At 41.0% G+C, this 23,668-nt stretch overlaps 1 protein-coding gene across 3 annotated transcripts in view; it reads right to left on the bottom strand.

Annotated features, from left to right (window-relative positions):
• LOC121672837 (tomoregulin-1-like) overlaps window positions 1-23,662 on the bottom strand; it is a 111,491-nt gene extending 87,829 nt beyond the window's left edge. For all 3 annotated transcript variants that reach the window (XM_042045741.1, XM_042045742.1, XM_042045740.1), the window contains exon 1: window positions 23,362-23,662. In XM_042045741.1, the coding sequence (XP_041901675.1) occupies window positions 23,362-23,608 (247 nt within the window). In that variant the 5' untranslated portion in view covers window positions 23,609-23,662. The remainder of the gene's footprint in view (window positions 1-23,361) is intronic.
• Window positions 23,663-23,668: the final 6 nt, after the last annotated feature.

The following is a 23,668-nucleotide window of genomic DNA, read 5'->3' on the forward strand; positions in this document are numbered from 1 at the left end:
AACTAAGGCTTATGTTTGTAAACCAGCCATAATCTGAATTACATTATGTTAAAGCTGTTCAATATTCAAATATTCAAATGCTATTATTTGCAGGAGAATTTTGCAACTCTGCAATAATACTATTCCCATTTCTCTGAATATTTTCATTAACTGTATCCAAAAGACTACCTGCAAAAATCCAGCTTTAAAATATTATCCTCAGTGAGAGACTAAGGTGGAAGAAATACACAGAATCTTTCAAATTCCCTTTGAATTTGTCTTTAAAGAGATAAACAACAAAATAATATTAAACAGACCTTCAGAGACAGAAAACCACTCTTTTTCCACAAATAATTAGTTTTACGAAGTCATTTGAAATCCAAATGCCCTATAAAAATGCTGTGTGTGCTTTTTACAATGCAAAAATTGGTGTAATCACACATTTAACACAACCTGAAACGTATCATTCATTGAGTACCCTTCCACATATTCTGTTGACAACTGAATTAATTTAATACTTATATATCAGACACAATTATTTATATCAACTGGAACTATATATTAATTATTCAATAAATATAAGTTCACAGGACTGCTGTGCCATGTAAATTCTGTAACAATACATTTTCCCCAAAAGTAGTTAGTAGACTGGCCACTTATTACCTTATGAAATACTAGCAACATTACAAGGAAGAGTTAGGGAAAAAAGGTATGCTTTACTATACATATTAGTAAATTGATCTGGTAAGTATTTTGATCTTCTGTTTGTCTATTTTTTTAATTACCATTTTTTTCTAAGTAAAGTATTTGCATTTCTTGCAAATAACATTTTTAACACAAGTCCTCTGTGGATACTTGTCACAACACAAGTTCAAAAATCGCAGTGTCTTTTTTTCCTCCATTCTATCAAAATATGTATGGGGGGGAGAGCAAGTTTAGTACTTTGTAAAAAATCTAGACAATAACATCTAAATCTCCCATCATAAACATGAAATATGAAAATGTAGGGATGAAGTTAAAGTGTAGGAACAGGCACTCCTTAGCTTTTTTTAGAAATAGTAGGAAAACCTGCCAAACATATTGCTTAAAACTGTCACTGGAACTGGTCCTAAAACGCTGAGGAATTTGCAGTGCTACAGTTGCACACGGATGGAGCCTGCTATTGACACTTGTAACAGAGCAGGGTGGCAGGGAACCACACCACCTCCATAATTACGAGTCTGCATCTCCAGGATGTGGCTACTCCAATGATGTTTTCCAGAGTGGATCCAAACAGCAAGACAAACTTGTTTGGAGCTCTCTGAGGTCTGGAGCAAAAAGAGGGAGAGATGTAATGTTTATTTGTTCACACATCAAACCCGCCCAAGGAGGCTGGACATGGACCGGCTGGACAAAAACCTCTCCAAATACCCTCTCCATACAGCCACAATCAGTATCTGCTGTCTGCTGTAAGTACCTGCACACACTTCACACACTTCAGAGAGGGGACCAAGGGCTGTCAGTGAAAATGACTCAAGTAACTTTACACTGCAGCTTTAGCACTAGGACTAAAAGGGGCATCCAGAACAGCTGAAGGCAGCACTGGGTGCAAGTGATGGATAAAATCATAACTCCGTCTTTTCGCTCATCCTGGACTAAGCATGCTTCTTGGACAAGGACACAATGACTGTTCCTTCCCCTTGCTGTTCCTAGCACTGGGAAATAAAATCTTGCTTGAAATTGTCATGCTCCCCTGATTGCTGGGTCTCTTTCAGATAAACAGAGAGAGGAAAAAACGTAATTCATGAACAGCAAAAGGTCTTTGCCCTGCCACAAGAAAGTCAACTTCTGTGCAAGATGAGAAAGGCAAAAAAGTATAGAATAACAAGAGTGTTTATAAAGCACAAGAAGACCTTGAAAGTGAGTTTTGGTGAAGAAAGGTGATGCCAAACATGGAGCATGCCTAAACACACAAATACTAGGAAATGCATTGTCCCTTGCATATCCAATGATGGTGTTTGTGACAGCCCTTAGACCCAGAGGCAGCACACTCCACCTCCTGCCAAGGTGCTACATCTCCTGCTGCCAGGATTCATACTCTGCCTCACACAGTTTTACCGTCTTGACGTATCTGGTCCTCCAATTTTTTCTCTGTGTTTTTCTACTCCTCAACTTTTGCTTCACTAATAAGCTCATTAAGTATAGCAATGTAATCAGCATGCAATTTTCCCCAGGGGATGGAGAGACAAAAGAGAAAGATCCTACATGACAAATGCTATCATTTTATTTAATGTACATTAGGCAGGTACCCAAATACCATGTCTGTGGGCTTGTCACAGCAACACATTAGCAAAACAAAATGCGGTGGAAGGGCTGCCTTTATCTTCTCTGTCCATAAGCCTGAAATATTACAAACCTAAGGAGGAAAAGACAAGGAGAAGGCTGCCTCTAAGAGGAATCTCAGAGAGGAAAAGGGTGGCAAAAAGCAAGACAGACACAAAAACACCCACAATGAACTACAAGATCTGGAAAGATCGAGTAAGCAACAGACTGCAGAGGAAGTTTCTGAAGTCTTGTGTCCACTGCGAAAAGCTGGAGATGCTGGCATGTTTCTCACGCACAGGGCTATTGCCAGAGGATGGGACAGTGGCTGAAGTCAGCAATGAGCTGTTTCCCAAAGGCTGCAAGACCATTTCTCACAAAGAGAGATATTGCCAGAAATAGTCTTGCTCAAGAATGCATCCTGTTTCTACCACAATTCTGTTAACATAGTAGCAGAATACTGTTAGCAGCAGTACACTAGCAGTACTATTGCTACTCTAGTATATTGCTACTGGAGCACATTACATGGGGAATGTGCCTTAATAGGCACAAGGCCACGTGTTTCACCCAACTACAAAAATTATATACAACAGAATGCACATGCCCTCTGTCCAGCACAAATGCACTACGTTATTCATCCATCAGACAGCTCAGTCAAACCCAAACACTGCCCAAACTTAAATCATGTTGTCCCAGGGACAACCTTAACATAAAAATCACTGTATATACACCATAAGTACACCAACAAAGCATTTGTTTTGTCTTCCTCAGCGTGTGGGGCATAAATTACAGGAGTAAAGTAAGACCCAGATGGCCTTGTGCAATGGAAAGGAAAACAGACACTCATTAAAATGTCGTCTTCCCCTCTGCTTCCAGGATGGGTCAGCAAAATTTCTCCAGAACTAGGAGATCCTTTTTCAGTCTGCCAGATACATTCAAGGGAGAAATATTCAGCTAGAAGACTTTCTGATTAATCTGTCACTGGCCTGTGTTGCTTTTGGGACAGCGCACCAGGACACTGTGTTTCCCCCCCAGCTCAAGAACTCATAACTGTGCTTCCTGTATTTAATGTATGTTTTTCAAATACAGCTGCAAAAATTAGCTTTCACAAAAGGGCCTTGGTAACAATAGAAACATTTTTTTCATCATTTTTTATCCAACCAGTTTTTTCTCTAAAACATGCATTCTCTTACACTTCTACTATGCAACAAGGTGTTCCACTTCCACGAAGTGACGAAATCAAAACACAGAATGATACAAAGGGCATTTAATTATGAGCGCATTACTTTTTAAGACCTGGACAGAAAGCAACATCAATTTCCTGAAAAATATTGTAATCCATTAAAAAAAAAGTAATTTCTGAGTTGTTTAAAAAACAACTTGTATATTTGAACTTTATAATATAATTTTAATATTTTAAAAAATCCATATATAGGTAAATATAATGATTTGAGAATATCAAATCAGCATAGTAAATTAAATCACAAAACATCTTGCTGTTGCCAAGACAAAAGGCAATGAGGACCACTATGTCTACATTAAGCTCTGACAGTGTAATAACATAACATCTATGTTGGAAATAACTAAGTAAACAAAAGGAGGAATAAGGCTTATTTTTCTAAGTCACAGGTATAAGATTATGCCATCATTTATCCATAGAGACTAGGCGACAAAAATATAACATTGAGTGATTCCATATTTACAAACAACATTTATCCAAGGAAAAAAGGGCACAGTTGCTTTGTCACCAGTCTAACTTTCTTCATCAAAAGTTTGCAATACATAAGAAAATAAGGCAAAAAATTAATTGTAGTTTTTGAAGTAGAATGGCCTCCAAATGAGTTTAGAAACTTCTGTCATATCAATCTCATTCATTTTAATATGGTATTCTAGGAACGAGAATACACTCAGAAAATCCTGACAATATAATTTCTTTTTAACTAGAAAGCATAACTAAATGTTCCAATGAAAACTCTTAATCAAAAATCATTAATTAAATATTTTGGAGCAACTAGATATGAATGGTAAAGACAAAAAAACCAGCTTGTGCATGTTCCATATTTCTGATTCCAAACCAGAAAAATACCTGGCCATCTTAAATTTAAAGTCTTGATCTTTAAATTACTGTATGTTAAGTCCAGCATTATTGTGATTTAATTTAATTTTTCTGAAATTAATTAGGAGATTCTTAAAGGTGCCAAAAAGCATTAGATAAGTAATTTCAGCTTTGAAAAATCTCATTAATGATAAATATATGGAATGAAGATATCACAGCAAATTAAAAATTATGTGAGTCTTTCAGGGAGGGGTTTTTTAAAGTATTCTTGATCTAATATCCATATCTGTTAAGTCCGAAACAGTATTAAATCCTTTTGAAAGCATCTTCATTTTCAATATTTAAAGCAGTTGAGCACTTCAGCTCTGATCTAACAAAACAGTTAAGAACATAAGTATATGACTGTAGAATTAAGCACATGCATATTTTCAGTATTAGAGGCTTAATCTGTCATTTTTCCTCATGGTCTGTTAAACAGAGAAAAAAATATATTTCTAAGGGAAAACCATAATAACCGATAAAAGAATTTAGGTAAATATACACTAGTAGGGAGAACATTTGGTTCCCTGGGTTTTTAAGAAAGAAAAAAAGAAGAAAGAAATTATATTTTTGACAAACTTATTTCCCCTATCCTGCTTCCTGATGTAGGATGCTTTTTCCAGGAATCTTCAATATGTTTCTCTTCCTTAATTATTTACTTTTCCTCTCACTTAGCCAACTCCTCAGCTAGATGCAACATCATCCCTTAACTGCTTCTTCCTTTTTTCCAGTTTCTTGTCCAACACCCTGGGTGCTGCCCGCAACCTCTCCTGCCCAGGTCCCAGGGCTGTCCCCTCCTCGCTGCCACCCACTGCCTCTTGTCTCCCAACCATTTAGTTTTGCTCCCTAATGGACAGGAAGAGTTCCTGTTTTCACCCCATGCTTTCTTTTTTGTTTGAGGCCAGCAAGATTTTTACGCTCTTTCCAGGCTGATGTCTCCAAATTCTGTTATTCCTGTTCCTCCTGTCCTTATACTCGCTTCATCCTCTTTCTTCAGCATTTACCTTGAACTAGTGCAATTTTAATCTTCATTCACTTCTGACTGAAGACCATTACTGTTTTCTCCTGTCTCAGTCCCTTGATCCAGACTTAATAATGAACTCTTCCTTCTGATCTTTTATCCTTCAAATTTCTTTTCTCTGAGGAACAGCTTTCCTCACCTGCCATTCTGCCACACCTTTTCTGATTCCCAGCCAATTGTCCTCTCCATCTGGCCTTACACACTGACCTTCAGCAGACTCTTCCTACATTGACACACACAACTATTCCATTTCCTAGGAAAACTCTCTGCTTTCATTACTTTCCTGCTGCCCTGTGCACTTTTGACTCCACACAGTGAATTGTGCACAGCTGGCTTGGTAGCAATGTGGCTGCAGTAATATGAAGTTTAGCATGAAATGAAAAATTTACTGAAAAGCAGGACAAACAGTCTGACATTTCACCCACCCTCATCTCCTTTCAATCAATGTCCTCTTCTTGGACAAAGATAGACAACACTCTGTATTATTTTAAAGTCCTTGCCCTCATCGGCCTAAATCTATCGCCTTTAGAGAAGTTGTTCACCCACTGTATTTCTCACAAGTGCACCTTTATGTGGCTCTGACTGTTCCCTGTCTTGACTTCACCTTTCTGGCAGTGTGCCCGCTTGGCTGAAAAGAGTCTTAATGAATTGAAAATACAAAAAGGGAGCACACAAGTGTAAATAAAGATAGGCAAGACAGGAGGAGAACAAAAGCATTGCCTGGGCACTCTGGCACAAAAACAGGAAGGCAAAAGCCCAGCTGGAGCTAGCAAGGGACATTAAGGTTAAAAAGAAACTATTCTACCAGAATGCTATTCACAAGAGGAAGGTCAGGAAAGATGTGAGTCTGCTGATGAATAGGGAAGAGACAAGTAACAGGCATCAAAGAAGAGGCTGAACCACTCAGTGTCCTTTCTTACAAGTCTTCATAGACAAAGCCTGCTCCCAAGTCCCAGCAAATATCAACCCCATTGAGAACACACAGGGCCAGTCAACAGCAAAGCAGCAAAAAGTTAGAGACTACTTAGAGGAAAGCAGGTATGTTCAGATCCACCAGGCCAGGTTTCACCAAGGATTTGACAGAGCCGACTGATGTGACTGTGAAACTGTTGTCAATCAGCTGTGGGAAATGAAGGTCAGAGGGCAAGCTCCCTGATGACAAGGAAAAGGCTGACGTTATTCCCATCTTTATGGAAGGGCAAGCAATGCAATGAAAGGCACCCAGGGAATAATTAGTGGGTCAGCCTCACCTCAGCCCCAGAGGAACACCCTCTTGTAATCTATCTCTGAAGACAGGACAAGATGGCTAGCAAGAGCAGGCATCATGGATCTTTCAAGGGAAAATCATGCTTGACTGCCTCACTCTCTTCCATGAAGGAGGAGTCTGAAGGGAGGGCAGTAGAGGTGCAATGGATTTAGACTTGTGATACTACCTCCCTTTTTAAGCTAAGGAAATAAAGGTGGGATGGACCCACTGGCTGCAAACTGACTGGACTGCCAGTCTCAATGGCTTGACATGCCACAGATGGCCAGGAACAGCAGGGACATGCACCCTTGAACACCTTCATCCTGTGCTGAGACGGAAGTTACCATGGGCAAACACGCAGGACACATCAGGTTGCAAGGAAGGGCAGGAGTAGACGGATGGAACAGCCACCGTGTCCTCAGTTTCCCTACTGTCCAGTGCCTGGAAAGGCTGCTTCCATAAATACAAAGGGGAAAAACACCCTGTATATTTTATGCAGTGCTTCAAATCAACTGTCTTGCTAAAGTGGAGAGGGTTCACACAGCTCTTTTAGAAACAGCCTTTTTTCCTTGGAGTTTGTGCTCATGAGCCAAGCTGGCAGATGCAGATCTTGTAAGCTCAGGTGATGAAGCAGACCCCATGAGACAATGAGTTTCAGCAGGTTAAAAATCATTAATGTTTCTATTACTTGTTTGATTAGATGATTAAAATGTCCCACCAAGTGTGTTTCCAGAGATGTGAACTCAGAAAAAGAGGATTCCTGTGAGAGAAAAGGTTTATGTTTTGGTTTGTTTGGAGTTGTTTTGTTTTTGCCATTCAAAGTGAACTCAGCTGCTCTTCTTTTTTAGCTGCCATGCTTTCTTGGTTTAATCCTGTGGGGGTTTTTTCCCCCCTATAGCTGTGTCTTGTTTTCTTTGCTTGTTTTTGCTCCTCCTAGAAAATATAGCAAATTTAATAGCTCTGTGAGGCTTATGTATATTGTTGTTCTTGTGACTGCATTATCACTGACATTTAATGAAAATGCATTCCCCGTATTTTGTTAGCCAAACATGAAACTGCTTTTAACTTGCAATAACTGCATAAGCCCATTAAGAGATGCTTCCCATTATGCTACCATATTACTTTACAGATTTCACATTTTTTAGTGGAATAAAAAGTTTAATTGCTCCTCAATTTTGGGAACAACAGTGCTTAACATCTTGCACTAGATTCCTGCCTCATCTTTTGCTGTTACAATCTGTGTCTATAAAACCTTTCTTGCAGTTAAAATTCCTTTTGTGCAGATAGAGTCTGTCATGTGGAATGGCAGGAATAAAAGTAAATATATTTAGTGAAGTGTAACATGAAGAACAAGGCAAATTAAACAAGAAAATGAATCATAAGCGGTGCTTCTATGCTGGCTATGTAAGGCTCCAAAAAAGCAAACAAACTCTTTCTTTCTGACAGACTTCTTTATTCCACAAGATTTCTGCCCATTTTGCAGAAAGAGAAATACTGAAATTCATTATTTCCTTTTTGTGATGAAAATCTGTACCACAAGACATATTTATGGCTGTAGTGAGGTCTGTCCAAGCTAGGGAGACATTCAAGTTTCACTAAGGGCTGTGAATTCATGAAGAAATACCAAGAACCCACTCAAAAGTTAATCCATATGTAAAATACACGGATGCACCTCTAGCCAAGCAAAGAGGTAAAAACTTTTTCCTAAAGGTTATATCTTCCTATTTGGCTGACCTCCGGAGTTCACATTGCTCCACTTGCTAGGCAGTGAAGCATTGCTGCTCCTGCTCCAGGATCTTCTCCAGGTGGAGCAAGGGTACAGTTTGCAGGCAGCTTGCTGGTGCCAGCAGGGGCAAGGACTCCTATCTCCTCACAATCCCTTCCTGCTCTCCAACTCATGGCCCTGTCACATCTAGTACTTGTCACAGAATTACAAAATCACAGAATCATTTAGGTTGGAAGAGGCCTCCAAGATCATCAAGTCCAATCTTTGACCAATCTCCAGCTTGTGAACTAGACCTTGGCACTAAGTGCCATGTCCAGTCATTTCTTGAACACCTCCCTGGATGGTGACACCAAGAACCAAGAAATAACACTAAGAAAAGAAAATATCCACTTTTTGCTGCACTAGGGTTCTGCACTTTTCAGCGAGGTGACCCAGTTGAGAGCAGGGTGCATTGAAGGCTGAAGTAGTTGAAACCTTTGGCAAGGCCACCCTTCAATACCCTCTCTCATAACAGCATTATTTGAAGTGGTCACATTTAAAAACCAAGACAAACCCACTCCCCAAACCTAAAGTACAACTTTCCCTTCCTACTCTGCAAAAGTTTTTCCAGTGTCATCTAATGACATAATTCAGCTGATGGTTCTAAGATACACAGAATAAATACTTGTTTCACTTCTATTATTTTCCCTTTCATAGCAAGAAATAAGACCGTCTTACTGATCCTGGGGAAAAAAAACCAACTGTACAGAGCTTCTGTAGGATAAGTTGTGAGAGAATCTCAGAAACATGCCCATGAAAATTCGGGTATTTGACTTATTTGAGAAAATGAGTTTGACAGTCCAAAATGTTGGCATTTCATAACTTCTGAACAGCTTCTCAAGCAAATATGGAGTTCTTTGATTTAAATGCAACTTTCTAACTCTAAAGTTGCAATAACACACAGCTAATGGTGTATAACATTTTCCATCATAAGATCAAGTTTTAAGTTGCTCATAGCATGTAGCCTCATTGTTTTCATAGAAAATTTCCAGCTGTGTAGTTTTTAAGAATGAAGTTGGGGCACTCACAGTGTTTTGTTCGGTTCTTTGGGTTTTCTTTAAGTAACAAAATTGTAGCTATTCCATTATTGTGTATGAGCATGTTTGCATTCAGGAGCTGAGATACAAGGTGCAGTGGAGGAGGTATGATTTCCAAGGCTCAGACCATTTTATTCTGCTATGTGAAAATACATCCAATCCACCTGAAGTTTTAAGCTGCTATAAGAGGTTACACGCCACCAGCAAAACTGGTCACAGGCTCCACCTTTCATGCATTTTTTTTTCATGATGTCCCAAGTGAGCTCTGGCTTCAGCACCAAACATCAGTGCTGGCAAACTTGTATATCTGTCCTCCTCGTCATATTTATGTGGTCTCCTTGCCCAACAGCAGAAGACAGTCCAAATACAAAGCTGAGAAGGACAGAGACCTGGCAGGTACAGCACCGGTAGAAAGAAGACCACAGGAAAGCCAGAGGAGAGGGATCACAGGGTGGAAGAAGCAAGGATGATAAAAGCCACTGGAAAATATGGGATCCCAGGCTTGGAGAGAGAGCCCAGGGTTGCTAGGTCTTTGCTTTCCAGTAAATATGTGGAAAAATTCCATGCCTGTTTTTCAGATGGCTGGTTGATAGAGAACTACTTTCAGTGGTACCCATTACACCATTAACTCAGTGAGGGTTCTCTGCCAGGATTTAATGGTTTTAGCCTTCCTCACAGACACTTAAAAATCAGTCCATCCTTAGAAATGTTTGTATTTTCCCTAGTTGTTAGTGGAGAGGTTTGTTATCTTTTTTTTGTGAAGAACCTTGTGTTAAGCAAAGCCATAATAAAAGCGCAAATCAAGTGCTCAGAAACAAGAAGATTCCCAAATTAATGTTATTTGAGCAAATGAAATTTTTATGTTCTTGTGCAATGCTAGACAAGTTTCTCAAATCAGATTTTCCAGACATGTTCACTAATTGGGAATTTCTCATTGTCTGGATGCTTTTTTTCCTCAAAGCAATTCAAGCAGGGATGCAATATTTCACTGCAGTGGAAGCTGTTCATTGAATATATCAAGATCTATTTAAAAAATCTAAGTACCCTAATCCACTATTTCCCTAAAATCCAAGTTTTCACCCAGACTTAAAGTCTAATTAACACCAAAATAAAAGTGTAAATCAGTTTTCAGTCTGGCCCACGTGTAATTTTAGAGATGTTTGAAAATACATCCAAAAATGTTATTGATCATGTTGCTGAGGTGGGAAATTTCTGAACACAGAATTTTTAACAGCAAATTTATTGTAAAAATATTTATTATAATGTCCCTAATATCTATTCTCTTTAATATATTTCTATAAAATAATATTAAGATATAGATATTAATTATAAATTTTAATAAATAGTAAAACAAGGTTTTTAATTCCTTTGGTAGGACAGAGTTAAGAAAATAGTATACAGCAGGATCAATCATAAAGAAATGGGGCATAGGCCTGAGTGCAGAAATAGTGACCAAGGAGGCTCGATGCCATGGCAGATCTCCCCCAGCCATGGGGATGACACACTGTCAGCATGACAGCCAGCATATATGACAGCTCTTTTGTGGGAATGTTCTATTTACAGGAACAGAAAGAAATAGCTATTTGTAAGTTGCAGAAGTTAAATAGATATAGGAAATGAAATATTGACTTACCTAAACATGTGAATTATCCAACAACAAAAAAAAAAATTAAAGGCAGTTGCAGTTATTTGTGGTCTGAAAGATTTTAGTGTCAACGCTGCATGTTCTAAAGCTACAGACATTTTTAAAAGGGAAACAAGAGGGATACATTTCAAAACTTAATTAGAGGGAAATGTACCACAGACCCTGCCAGTCTATATCAAAATCAAGAATTTATAAAAATATCTTAAATGGTTACTGATTTCAAAGGACTAAGTACCTTTTCATTTTCAGAATACTAAATAGAAGGTAATTCTAACAAGAGGGTATTCTCCATGTAAGAGATTAAAATGTAACAGTTAAATCTCCTAGTTTCCAAATTAATATGAAAACCTCAGTTTCCTCTTGCAGTTCAGTCTCATTAAAAATCCTTTAGCAGATCTATAAATTAAAAAATCATTGTGGTGTATTCTTATGATACACAAGCTTTTGTAAAGTAATATTAGATTCCTATTTTGTACACAGAAAAAGGAAATAAATTAACTCCCGGGTAATATCCCCGAAACATTAGCAGTATGAATGGTGCTGGAGCATAATTAGATTTGCAGAAACTCTCTCCTCTGAACACCCATACACTATGCTATTTAGGGCTAGTTTTGAAAACTGTAATTAAACAGTCAGAAAACCACTGGAAAAGAAACAAAATAACCAGCCACATAAAAGTCACAGGGAGAAAACAAACAAACAAGCCCCTGGTTGATCGTTTAGGTTTCTTAATGAGTTCTGGTATTTCCAGTAAGTTACAGAAGCCAGGAGGAACCTGAGCAGCCAGTTCTCTTCCTTTCAATCTTTAACAACTCTATTACGCTTCAAAAAACCAAATCACTGCTCAGCTTACTAAAATAACATTTTTCTCCTGTATGCATTCTTGTCAGATAAATCTATAGTTAATAATTACTCTCTGTCTGCTCGTTTACCCATACAGAGACACCAGGAGAAACACAACTCCCAGAGCTCCTGCTAAGCCCCTCTGCCAGCCTGGAAAGGATTTTCAGGGGCTGGGAGTTTATAGTCGGGCTACAGCATGGCATTCATAGAGCAAGGAATGCTCTCCTGTTTCATCACCTCTGGCAACAGTGGCTGGCACAGGGCTGGAAGAGCCACCAGGTTTGTGGAGAACTGGTGGAACTCCAGCTCACTTGGAGCTGAGGGCATCTCTGTAGCCCACCACACCGGCAAGCTAGACAAAGCCACTGGACCTGTGACGCCCAGCATTTCAGAGTCAGAAACAAGCCTTATTTAAGGGACAGACAGGAGGCCACCTCTTCTTCAACATATTCATCCATCTCTCCCTGTTCCCATCATGCCACTCATGCAGTTCGAAGCAGGTGGAAATTATTCACGGTTGCCTACCGGGGATTCCCTTGGCAAATGTAACGCTGGATTAGAGAGCTCACGAGTTGTCTTCCCGGCGGCTCCAGGGCCAGGGAGCACAGCTAGCGGACAGTCTGTCAAAATACGCCTGGTGTCAGCTTATAGCTCTTGAGGGAGACTTCCTAATTGCCATAAATTAGCCACTACTACCTGGTGGACAGCAGAGAATCAAGGAGCTCTGACTTGTTGCTGTCATTCCGCCCTCGCCCAGATGCTGCAAAGGACATCTTGACTTTGCCAGGTGCTCCGACAGCTGGCCAAGTGAGCAAGGAGCAGAACCCTATCCTCCCCCCAAGTATGGCCAGTCAGGCCAGGGACATGGAGTGAGGAGGGGCACCAGACCCATTATCATCCCTGCTCTGCATCGTCTCACTGCTTGTGTCGCTGCTAGTCTGAATTTAATCTGTGTTTTCTCTTTGAATGCAGGGCCACAGCCACACTCAGTTCACAGCCTCGGTCAGCTGTCTCTAACAGTGTTGTGAACACCCCAAATGGCAGAAAAAAATGTAGCCATCATAAATCTTCACATAAATATAGCAGGAAAAAACCAACCAACCAACCAGGTAAATATGCACATGACTGAATTCTGCCCTTTGTCTCACACCCACACCTCTGAGATGGAATAAAAGGCCAATTTCAGTCCTGGGGTACACAAACACTGACTGAGGTACAGCTCACAAGTAAACCCAGGCTGAACTGGATATAAACACATCAGTGTGGCTTGGAGAAATGTAGGCAATTGAGCCCATGACTTTGGTACAGCTCTGGCTGCAAGCCAATAGAATATCATGGCTTCTATACCTCCAATCTGTAGAGCTGTATGAGACTCAAATTTACAGGTTCTTACTCCTCACTCTGTACATAGAGAAATCTGGTTTTCACAGGGACCCTGATCTGGGAGTTCCCGTTGCTGAGTGGTCAGCAATGCTAGAAAAACTCCTTAGGTAGTGGGCTTTACTCTACTGTTTAGGCAGTCAGACCATCAGCTCTCTTCCCCTGTTTGTAGAAATCTTTTTTTATAAGTGATTCATGGAGAAATACTAAGAAATACTAAGAAAATGAAAGACAATTTTGGGTATTATATTCGCACGATATACATGAGAATTTTGTTGTGTGTTTTGCTAGCTGTTTATCAACCTACCAATCCTCACCCCCAAGAAATAAACAAAACCAAACCAAATAAGAAAAGGCCAAAATTGGAGGACAATATGGCACAAAGGTCTCCTTTCTCCTCAGCTCTTTTCAGAAATAATAGCATTTACCCACAGAGGACACGCAACAGCAGGTTCAGGTTGCTTTCCACAGTAGAAAAGAGATATTTTCCAACGTATTTCTTTCAGTTACCTGCAGTCACAGAAATGCATTGATCCCTTAGGCTGGAGAGGGGACCCATGGACAGATTCTCCACCTGTGTCAAGTGTCCCCCACACCAGCACGGCCAGACCTTGCTGCTGCCCTTCCTCCCTGCAGAAGCAGCTTGTACAGTATGTCATCTCCCAAACAGCCTATCCTGCACCTAGTCCTTACAATAAAAAAATCCCAAAACAACAAAAACACCTTAAAAGTGGAAAATGAGCACAGAAGCCACCTTTTCTTAGTCTTTTCTAGATATAGACTCAATGCTTCACAAGGAAAATCAGAGAAAAGTCATGAAGAGCTTTTGGTGGTAAAGCTATTCTGATCTCTTCTAGCCTGAGTTAACTGAAAGAGACTAAGGACTTTTAAAAGAAAGATGTAATTATGGCATAAAGCTAGTATTGGTATCTTATAATCTTTCATTAAGTAATTCTGAATGCACTGTAGGGTGACTTTAAATAGCACAGAAGTATCTATTGGCATAATACAGAATACTAGTAAGTAACTCCCATGACAGAAAAGCCTATGTATTTGGGAAAGAACTGTGAAATCAGTGAAAAACTTCACTTTCCTAAATTAACTCTGATCTCCAGCTTTTGACACTGAATTTTTGAGTCATTATGTTTGAATAATATAAGGGGGTTGGTATATAATACACTGCTTTAGATTGGGTTTATCAAGTGTGTAATAAAGCAGGATGTTCATCTCTTTTGTCTTCTGGGTGAGGACTCTTTTATTACAGTGTAGTACCTTTTGTCTTAATGCTGCTCTGCAGTGGATTGCCAGCTCATTAATTTTTCTGCTGTAACACCCAAATCCCTTTGCTGATCAGTGTGCTGAATGATTGATTCCCTGCTCTCAGACTAATTTTTTACATTGGACTGCATTTACCATCTGGTAGATAAATCATCCAAAACACTCAAATTCGGAGCCTGGTTGCAGTGATCCTCTTTGTTTGTTCAGTCAGCAGCAGGAATATCACTTGCAAATGTGGAGGTTGTGTTCTCTCACCTGGATAACTGTTCCATATTCCAGAAACAGGTTTGAAAAAAGAGCACTGAGATAACAATAAACCTCTTCTCATTAACAAAAAAAAAAAAAAAAAAAAAAGAAAAGAAAAAAAGAAAAAAAGTAGGTATCTCTTCTTTGTGTTTTCTAGCCAAAATTTTTGTTTAATTCCTAGCATAGCCACTTATTTCTCACATGAAAAAGAGTATTTCTTACAGCACAGAACCAATTTTGCACATTTCAAACACATTTAACTATTTTCATAAAGACATCCTTTGTAGTTGTAAACACGTGCACAAGTGAAGAAAAGGACATCCTTTGCAGTTAAAACAGAGAAGAAATACAATGAAATAAATTGCCTTCCCAACCCATGTTTAATATGAGAAAACAATTCTATAACCTCAACGGGAGCCTGGCTGGTTTATTTTCACTTTTATAACCCTGAAATGATACTTCCATAAAATTATACTTCCAATCAAGACAGTGAAAAGAACTCTGCCTCACAGAATTGTCTCAGAAAAATTCTGTGAGAGGTGAAGGACGAAGAAAAAGCTGTGGGAGAGATATGGTGCTTCAGGAAAAGAACCGTTCATCTGCCCATTGCATGTGGCAATATCGCTCAGGGAGGGGGCAGGGCATCCCTTTCTTTAGTCTAAGGATTTTTTGCTGCTCTTTGCTGCCCTGGAGAACCCATTCGGCACAACACACTGACCTCTGTCTCTCACAGAGGGATCAGGCAGAGGCAGCACACAATCAGAGTCAATACTAATTAGCAAAATGTAAACATTTCATTAGATCAATGCTTCCCTGAATTTTTAAAGTAACAAACTTCTATCCAGCCACAATTTTTTATCAAACTTTCTACGGAAATACCTATTGAAAGCAGTGTTTTAGCTGTCTCCACCAATCAGCTAAAGACTTTATAACTTGTTCATGTGTTTTATGGACACCCTCAAGGATTAAAACTTGTATTTTCAAAAGCACTCATTCATTTTGAATGCCTAGACTATTCTGAACATTTTCTGCACATGCAAAAACACCTTTAACTTTAACTCAAGCTTTTGTGTTGCTTTTGTTAAGATTCTTGTTCAGTTTAAAACTTTAGAGGAAATACAGCCACTTCTGCAAATGATGTTTATCCTAACACTCATTCTTTGTAGTCATATGTGAAGTGTCTCTGAATAGGAAAGAAAGAAAGCAAAACTCTTGTGAGGTACAACAACCTCCTCCATACACTTCAGGCTTAAGCAACAGGACACTTTGTCACCCACTGCTGAAATATGTGTGTTTATGGGAGGTTTTCTACGGCCATAGACAAGCAGATGTGACAGCTTGTCTTCATGGGGAGCTGTGTCCCTTCTTCCCTCACCGCCTGCAGTGCTCTCATCAGTTAATAACTGGGACCAGTTAAAACACTCCCTAAAGCAGCATCTTTTTGTCACCCACAGGTGAACACTGATGTGTCTGACTCCTGAAGCTGCGTAGAAATGTGCCAGTCTGGGAAATAGGGCTGGATCTGGGATAAAGCAATTGGAGCCCCTAAAGACATGCATTTTGTGTTCACCTCGAACACACTATGGTGATCAAGGGTAGATTAGCCAGGGTTCGCACAAATCCTACTCTCTGGCTTGCCTGACCACCCCCATTCACCCCATCTGCTCCCACATGGATCCCATGAGACTGGTGTGAGGCACAGGAGATGCCCCAGGGCCTTTCCTTGAGGAACATGGCTGTTGCCTGCCAGCAAGCCAGGCAACTGGAATGAGGCTGCCTATAGCTTTGCAGCCAGGCAGAGCCACATCTCAGGAGGTTTTGGCCTCCAGACAAGACCTAAGAAGTACCATTTCGTGTCCTGAACATTCTGTTTGTTGACATTGTACCTGTTCTCTTCTTTGGCTGCACCCCAGGGGATGGTCTGTGCATCTTACAAAAGTACAGAGAGTTTTGCACTTATTTAAGACACGTAGGAGCATGCTGAGGTCTCAGCCTGGTAGAAAAGGGTGGAAAGGACCCAGGAGCGACCAAGACACGTCACTTCAGAAAAATTACTGACAGTTTTGTCTTGTTCCAGATTTTCTTCCCTTTAATTTTTACATGTTTTCCTGCTGGTCTTAATTACCGCTCTTTTTGAACTGTGATCATGAGAGCTTGAACATGGTTATATAGTGTGGGTGTTTCAAGACTGTAACTGCAACTAAATTTATTTTTATAATATGAAATCTAAAGAGAGGTATTACAAGGGTTTAATTTTATTCTAAACCAGATCCTTTAAACACTGTTACTGTAATACATAATCTATTATCAGAAAAGTCCTGCCTTTCCAGTCCTTAGAAATTATCTACTATGATGAGAATTTAAATTATCCTAAAATAAATCCCGATTTGCTAGTCAAACACTGCCTCCTCACAAACCGCACTATGACCAACGAGGCAGCTTTAGAGCAACTTAAAAGAAATTGAACACTGATATCAGTGTAACATTAAATTGCTCTCCTAAACGGAGAAATTCACATCAATAGATATGCAAATGCATGCAGAACCTGATCTGTCTACCAGCTCCCAGCCAGGCAGGTCTGAGGATGTAACCAGATCCGAGAGAACAGGAGTCCTGCAGCTACTCTTGTAGCAAAGACTTTCCCTGGCATCTTGCTCCACAGAACACAGAAGCTCCCTGGCAAGAATCGTGAAGAGAAAAAATGACCTGGAAATTTTTCTCAATTAAAATAAACAAACAAATAAATAGTAGAACATATGACCCATAAATCCCAGATACTTAGTGGCTCCACTAATGGCACCACTAGATACTGTCCTAATAGTACAAGATTAAATAATTCTGCTTTCACATCCCCTTGAAGCCATCTGTGAACTAAATTAGAACCAAAGAGACATTGTAGCTGTTCATCAAGACAAATAAACAGATTTCAGGTTCTCCCGGAAACTTTAATTTCATCAGATCACAGTTTTGACTGCTGAACTTACTCCTAATCAGATTTTTTCTGTAACTTCTTAGCCTTTTGTGGAAGAAAAATATCATGCAAAGAGGACTCATTTTGCCAAGAAATGGTTTCATAAAATAAAATTTATTGTCAACTGATTTAGTGAAAAAAGCTCTTTTCTACACGCTTCTGAGTTCTGCAAAATACAGCTCCTCTCTCTCTCACACTCTCTCTCTTTTTCTTCCTCTATTTCTCCATATTTCTAAATTGTTAGAATTTCAAGATGAGCTAGGAATAAACTACAGCAATTAGAAGGGACTATTTAGTTTACAGCATAGTGTTGAATTATCATTTTTGTATTATCTAAAGCTATTTTGGGGATTGAACAATTTTTTAAAAGAGTAATTCTATAAAGAATATCTTTGGTCTTTGGTTCTGCAGAATATTACACTCAGTTTAGAAAAAGACAGGCTTCCACCTCCATACCCCCATTCCTCTATCTCCACTCTGGTTCCACAGCATCTGTAAAGACTTATCAAGGAGGATATGCAGGAGTCTCGAGTCAGAAGAATAATGCTTTTTCAACATCCCTGGTGCTCAGCATTTTTCCTTCCACAAATGTTACAGCTACTGTTATCCTGGGAACTATTGCCACTGTCTGCTTTGCGGACACTCGCCAAAGTCTGACCACAGGCTGGAAAAGTCACAAGCCCTTTCAGTTGATGGATCAATGGTGGAATGTGATAATCTCTTTATAGAAAAAGGGTACAGCCTCCTGTCAATATCAGTGGGATTCTCTGCATTTGTACCTCTCTACCCAAAGCTCTAGGCTGCAGCTTCTTTCTTTTTCAAGTCCAAGTAAGTTTAACTCTCCCCTTTATCCAGTCTACCTTCAACTCTAGAAGAAAACTGACAAAATATAAAATACTTATCGTTACATCAACAGGAAGAAAAGGATCAGATTTCTTGTTTTTGTCTTAGAAGAATTATCAGAGAGATCTTGGTACAGAAAGAATGTTTCCTTAGCAGTATTTTCCACAACAAACACACATTCTTTTCTCCTCTTTTCAAAAAAACAATAACGAAATTGGACTCAATCCAATCCCCTCAGTCAAGTCTCAATTGCTCCATCACGCTACCAGTTCCCACTAGTGACAATGATGGAGTGACACCTGTTACAAGATGATTTTCTGCTATTCTGACACTTTCAATTCTACTTTAATTACCTTTCGGCTCTTTAATCAGCATAAGAATCTGTACTGCAAGGACATTTCATGTCTAGGCAATTACACTAACGGGAAACAAATATGTGCATGCTACTGTCCAAGTTTTAATTTCTCTTTTTAATAATTGTTTTTACTTTTTACTTATAGCTGATTTATATTCATGCCTTATGATAGTTTCTCAAAGTGAAATGCAACTTGACTGAGTTTAGATCATTTGCTTCAGAAGTTCAATTGGCACAAACACATATCACATTTTATTTGGCTTGACCGTTATAATTCATTTACAGGAACATAACTCATAGCATCTTAGATAAAATAACCAATTATTCTAGTCCTGTCTAGATCAAGTGTATCTATGCAAACATAAAAAGACATGTAATTCTTAAAATACGATAATTTACCTGAACCTGTATCTCTCTTCCATCCCTTCCTCTTACGTTCTCACCAACATGGCTGCATATCTTTAGCACAAATTGGTTTTGCCCTGTGTAACTTAGAATGATACATGGAACAAAACCCCTCATCCACTTAATTTGAGTAAAAAGAACAAAGGGTATGTCTGTTCTAGCTGATAAGCAGAGATGAAAGCCAGTCTTGAGGCCACATCTCATTCTGGTTCAGAGAGTCCCCACTGAGCCCAGGCAGAAACCACGGCTGAGCTCCAGAGACCAGCAGTGCCTGAGGTTTATATCCTCCAAAATCCATGTTCACATCTGCCACGTGGACTGGGCCAAGGGAGCTACATGCTTGTGTTCACTCTCCCTTCTTACAGCAGGGACAGCCTGGGTCCAAGCTTCAGACAATGCAATAGTTTGGTGTGAGAAAGAGTGCAAATCATTTTGGCCAACTCACTAATAAACTTAAGGCTTCATCTCAAGTGTAGACATACCAGATGTGAGTAGCTTTAGACCCCATCTTATCCTAAGGAAAAACAGATACAACAGCTCATACACAACAGGTGTCCAACAATAGTAAGCCTGGGGGATCCCTTCTACAGGATCTGGAGGACAGACATGAAGGCATCTAAGAAAGTAATGTAAACAAATGCACCATATTTGCATTTAAACAGGATCTCATCTTGCTCATTCAATCCTCAATAAGCTATCCTGAAACAACCTTATCTTTACTCACTTCACTTAGAGAGATCTTAAGAAAAGCAGGGGTGGCACACAGTCTATGGGGCTTATAGGTGTTGCATAGAATCGTCCGTAGCAAGCCTATTTTATCACATGAGGGAACTACACACTGAAAGGCTTACCAACACAAACATATTCCTGTTAATTAAAATCCCGGGTGTACACATCCATGCCAGTGCACTGAGCAGTATCTCTCATTGAATCTGAGTACCTTCCACCCAAATCTGCAGCATTTGGTCAGTTATGATCAAACAGGTGACTGGAGCATATCTCACACCGCAGATTCAACCGGACTAAAACTGAAGCTGACGGTGCCCATGCACAGTTTGTGTCTCTGGAGAGCACCATCGGATTAAGAGCTCAGGAAGTAACTGCATGTTGTACTTACCTTTACACAGGGGATGCTATAACCCCCTGTAGTTCACAGCCCTTACTCAGATGAGCCTGAGCACAGCAGAGCCTGAGCACAGCAGCAAGCATCACAACACTGGCTCACGGACAGTCAGGGAGTATCGGGAATGTTACAGAAGAAGACTACAGGTAGCACTGGAAATAATATAACATCTCCAAAACACTGGCCTAGGACTCTTCTCCAGAAAGAAATACCTATTTTGTTTTTACCCCATTCTGGGTAAAATGGGGTTATTTTATTTCAGTAGCTTAGCAAAGTATGGATTGACAGATGAACAAACACACACAAGTCCACATTGTCAATTAACTCGAGATACGTCTTAATTGTCTGTTTCCTGCTCTAATCACTTTATCATATCTTCTTCCCCTGGCCAGGGATGATTCAATCATATCATAATTTAACAAAAGACCAAGCTGCAATGATTCTGCCAAAGGAGCAGAATCAAGGCTGAAAAAGCTATCTCAATGTTCATGTTGTCTGCCTGTGTACTCCACCTTGCAATGTTCTTTTGTTACAGCAAACGCTTTCTTAAGCAGCATATTCTGCAGCAATAAAGGAGAGGACTTCAGCATTTCTGAAAAGAAATAACAAATAAATAAAGGTAGCTACATAATCTAACGATGATAAAATGTTACAAGCCCAGGAACCGTCTCAAGAAGTGCAAAAAAACCTGTTCGGGCAGCAGGTCAGACTGATGCACATATTAAACTTGCAAAACAGAAGAAGAAAGGAGAAGCATTTTGCTTCTTTGAATACGGAAAGCAATTTAGAGAGTCCAGTCATTTGAAGAAGTAGTCGTAGTGTTCTCAAGTTTAACTTTCAGTATAAACAGCAAAGTATGTGGTAGCGGTCCACTGAGAAGGGTGCTAATGCCAACATCTGGCCCCAGGTGTAAGTACAGGAAACTCATCTTTTTCAGGGGCTAGCTCCTTCAGTAAAAGTTAATGAAGCTGTGCAAAGGTAAGTGAGGGGAAAATCTGACCCAGATATTGTGTGTTGATGTTAGTTCTTTCAAAATAGTTTAGTACTGAAACCCTGCCATTTTCCATGAAACAGTTAACACATAGCAGAATCTGACTACTGCCTTTTAAACAAAATTTTTCTTCCATATTTTTGGAGTTACCCTGAAAAGAGTGCCTGCCACAAGTATGTATATAGCACATACATTTGCTTGTGCCTATTTTTAGTAGAACCGAATCATGCTGAATGCCGTCAATATACCATACGGTTTTCTAATTCCAGGCTGGAAAGCCCTCTTTCTGTGACGGTTTCTAAATAATGATATCCTTGTGTTCCACGTCATCTTAGAAACTTCCTCATACATTTCAGCAGCCCCCCCCCATATTTAATCTCACTGATTTATGCTCATGCCATGGTCTAATGATCCACATGTCTCTGATGGGTAAGCCGCTAACGCCAGTGACACATTAACCTATTAACCTCTCTTTAAAAATAACCATCATATTCATACAAACAGAATGAAAAGTCAGGCAGCAGCAGCAAAACAGTAGCGTTGTGGTATCATACAGTAACACAGTGTATATCTGAACTGGGTAAAATGAAGAAAAGAGGAGCATTTCAAGAACGTGCAGCAGATTTATTGTATTGCAAGACCATTTTGCCACAGTTTGCTGGTCTGTGAATTTGATAGCCTGCTTTAGCAGCATTATCCGTATTCTAAAATGTAATTGGGAGGAAGATCACTCTTCCGTTCACTCATTTCTTGAAATCTGTTGTACAGTTTAGGGACCTTACCCTGGAAGGTACTGAGTGTTCCTTCCAACGTGTAAATTACCTCCCAATCCCGCTGAAGACAATGGGAGCGGGGGGCTCTGCGCACAGGGCGAGAAACCTTCATCACCTTGGAGAAGGCACTTTGCACAGCTCTCGCTGGCGATTCGTTCAGTGGAATAAACCTATCTTTTTAAAAGGCAGGAGGAGGCATGCACAACCATTTTTCAGAGAAAAAAAATTCCGTTTTCTAAATAGTAGTTTTAGAAGGCATACAAATCTTTCTAAAAACCTGCAAACTTTATATTGTACGTATTTACTTTCTTCTACTTTAAAACCACCATATCCCTCAAGATACAAGGAAACGTGCTGCTGTCAAGCCTAACCAATCCATCCACATTGTAACCTTACAATACCAGCATATAATTATGTATATTATGTATAAGTCGTGCAACCAAAACCAGGAAAAAACCCTAAAAAAGCTTTTTCTGAGCACATCACGGAGTATTTTGCTGCCTACACCTCATCCAGAGTGAATCTATACAACAGCGGCAGAAGGACGGGCGGAGAGGCTACCCCGGCTCTGGGCTGCTCACAGCAAGAGTGAGACCCAAGAAACAGCCCGTGCGAGCCGTCAGGGGCTGCGCTCACGGCTGCCGCCCAGTTCGCACCCTCTGCTTGCGGCAGGACGGGCACGGGGCAGCGGGAGGGAGGAAGGCGGAGGAGGGGGCGGGATGCGGGCAGCCCCGGGGCGGCCGGCGCGCACCTGCCGGCACCGCGGCGGGGGGCAGCGGGGAACAACAAAAGCTGAGCGGCGGCGGCAAAGCCCTTCCCTTCAGCCGGGAGACCTTGGAGAGGGGCTCCCCGCACCCCGGAGAGGGGCATCTCCCCGCCGGCCGGGGAGCCGGCTCGCCGCAGCCGGGGCCGGGGCGGGCGCCGCTCCTTTGTTTTCCGCCGCCCGCAGCGCCGCGCCGGGCCGGGCCGGGCGGAGCAGGGGGGCCGCGCTCAGCCCTCCCTCCACGTGCACGCGTGGGCCGCCCGCAGGGGCGAGCGCGGGGCGGGAGCCGGCGGGGCATTACCTGAGCAGTTGATGCCTTTCCCCTTGCCCCCGCCCTGGCACTCGGAGCCGGGCAAGGGGTGAGAGGCGCGGCCGGCGGGCAGCGCGGAGAGGGCGAGCACCAGGAGGGCCGAGGTGTAGCAGAGCGCCAGCGGGGGTCCCGCCCGCAGGAGCGGCCGGGCGGCGGCCGGGCTCTCTCCCAGCATGGCGAGGGGCGGCGGAGGAGCAGCGCCGGCGGCAGCGGGATGGCGGCGGCAGGCCCGCAGCATCAGCCGGAGCCCGCGGCGCCGCCCGGGCGGGACCCTCCTTTCTCCGCCGCGCCGGAGCGC

The sequence above is a fragment of the Corvus kubaryi genome, unplaced genomic scaffold, assembly GCF_017639235.1.
Source record: "Corvus kubaryi isolate FWS band 111438036 unplaced genomic scaffold, C.kubaryi_AGA036_p1.0 64999, whole genome shotgun sequence".
NCBI lineage: Eukaryota > Metazoa > Chordata > Aves > Passeriformes > Corvidae > Corvus > Corvus kubaryi.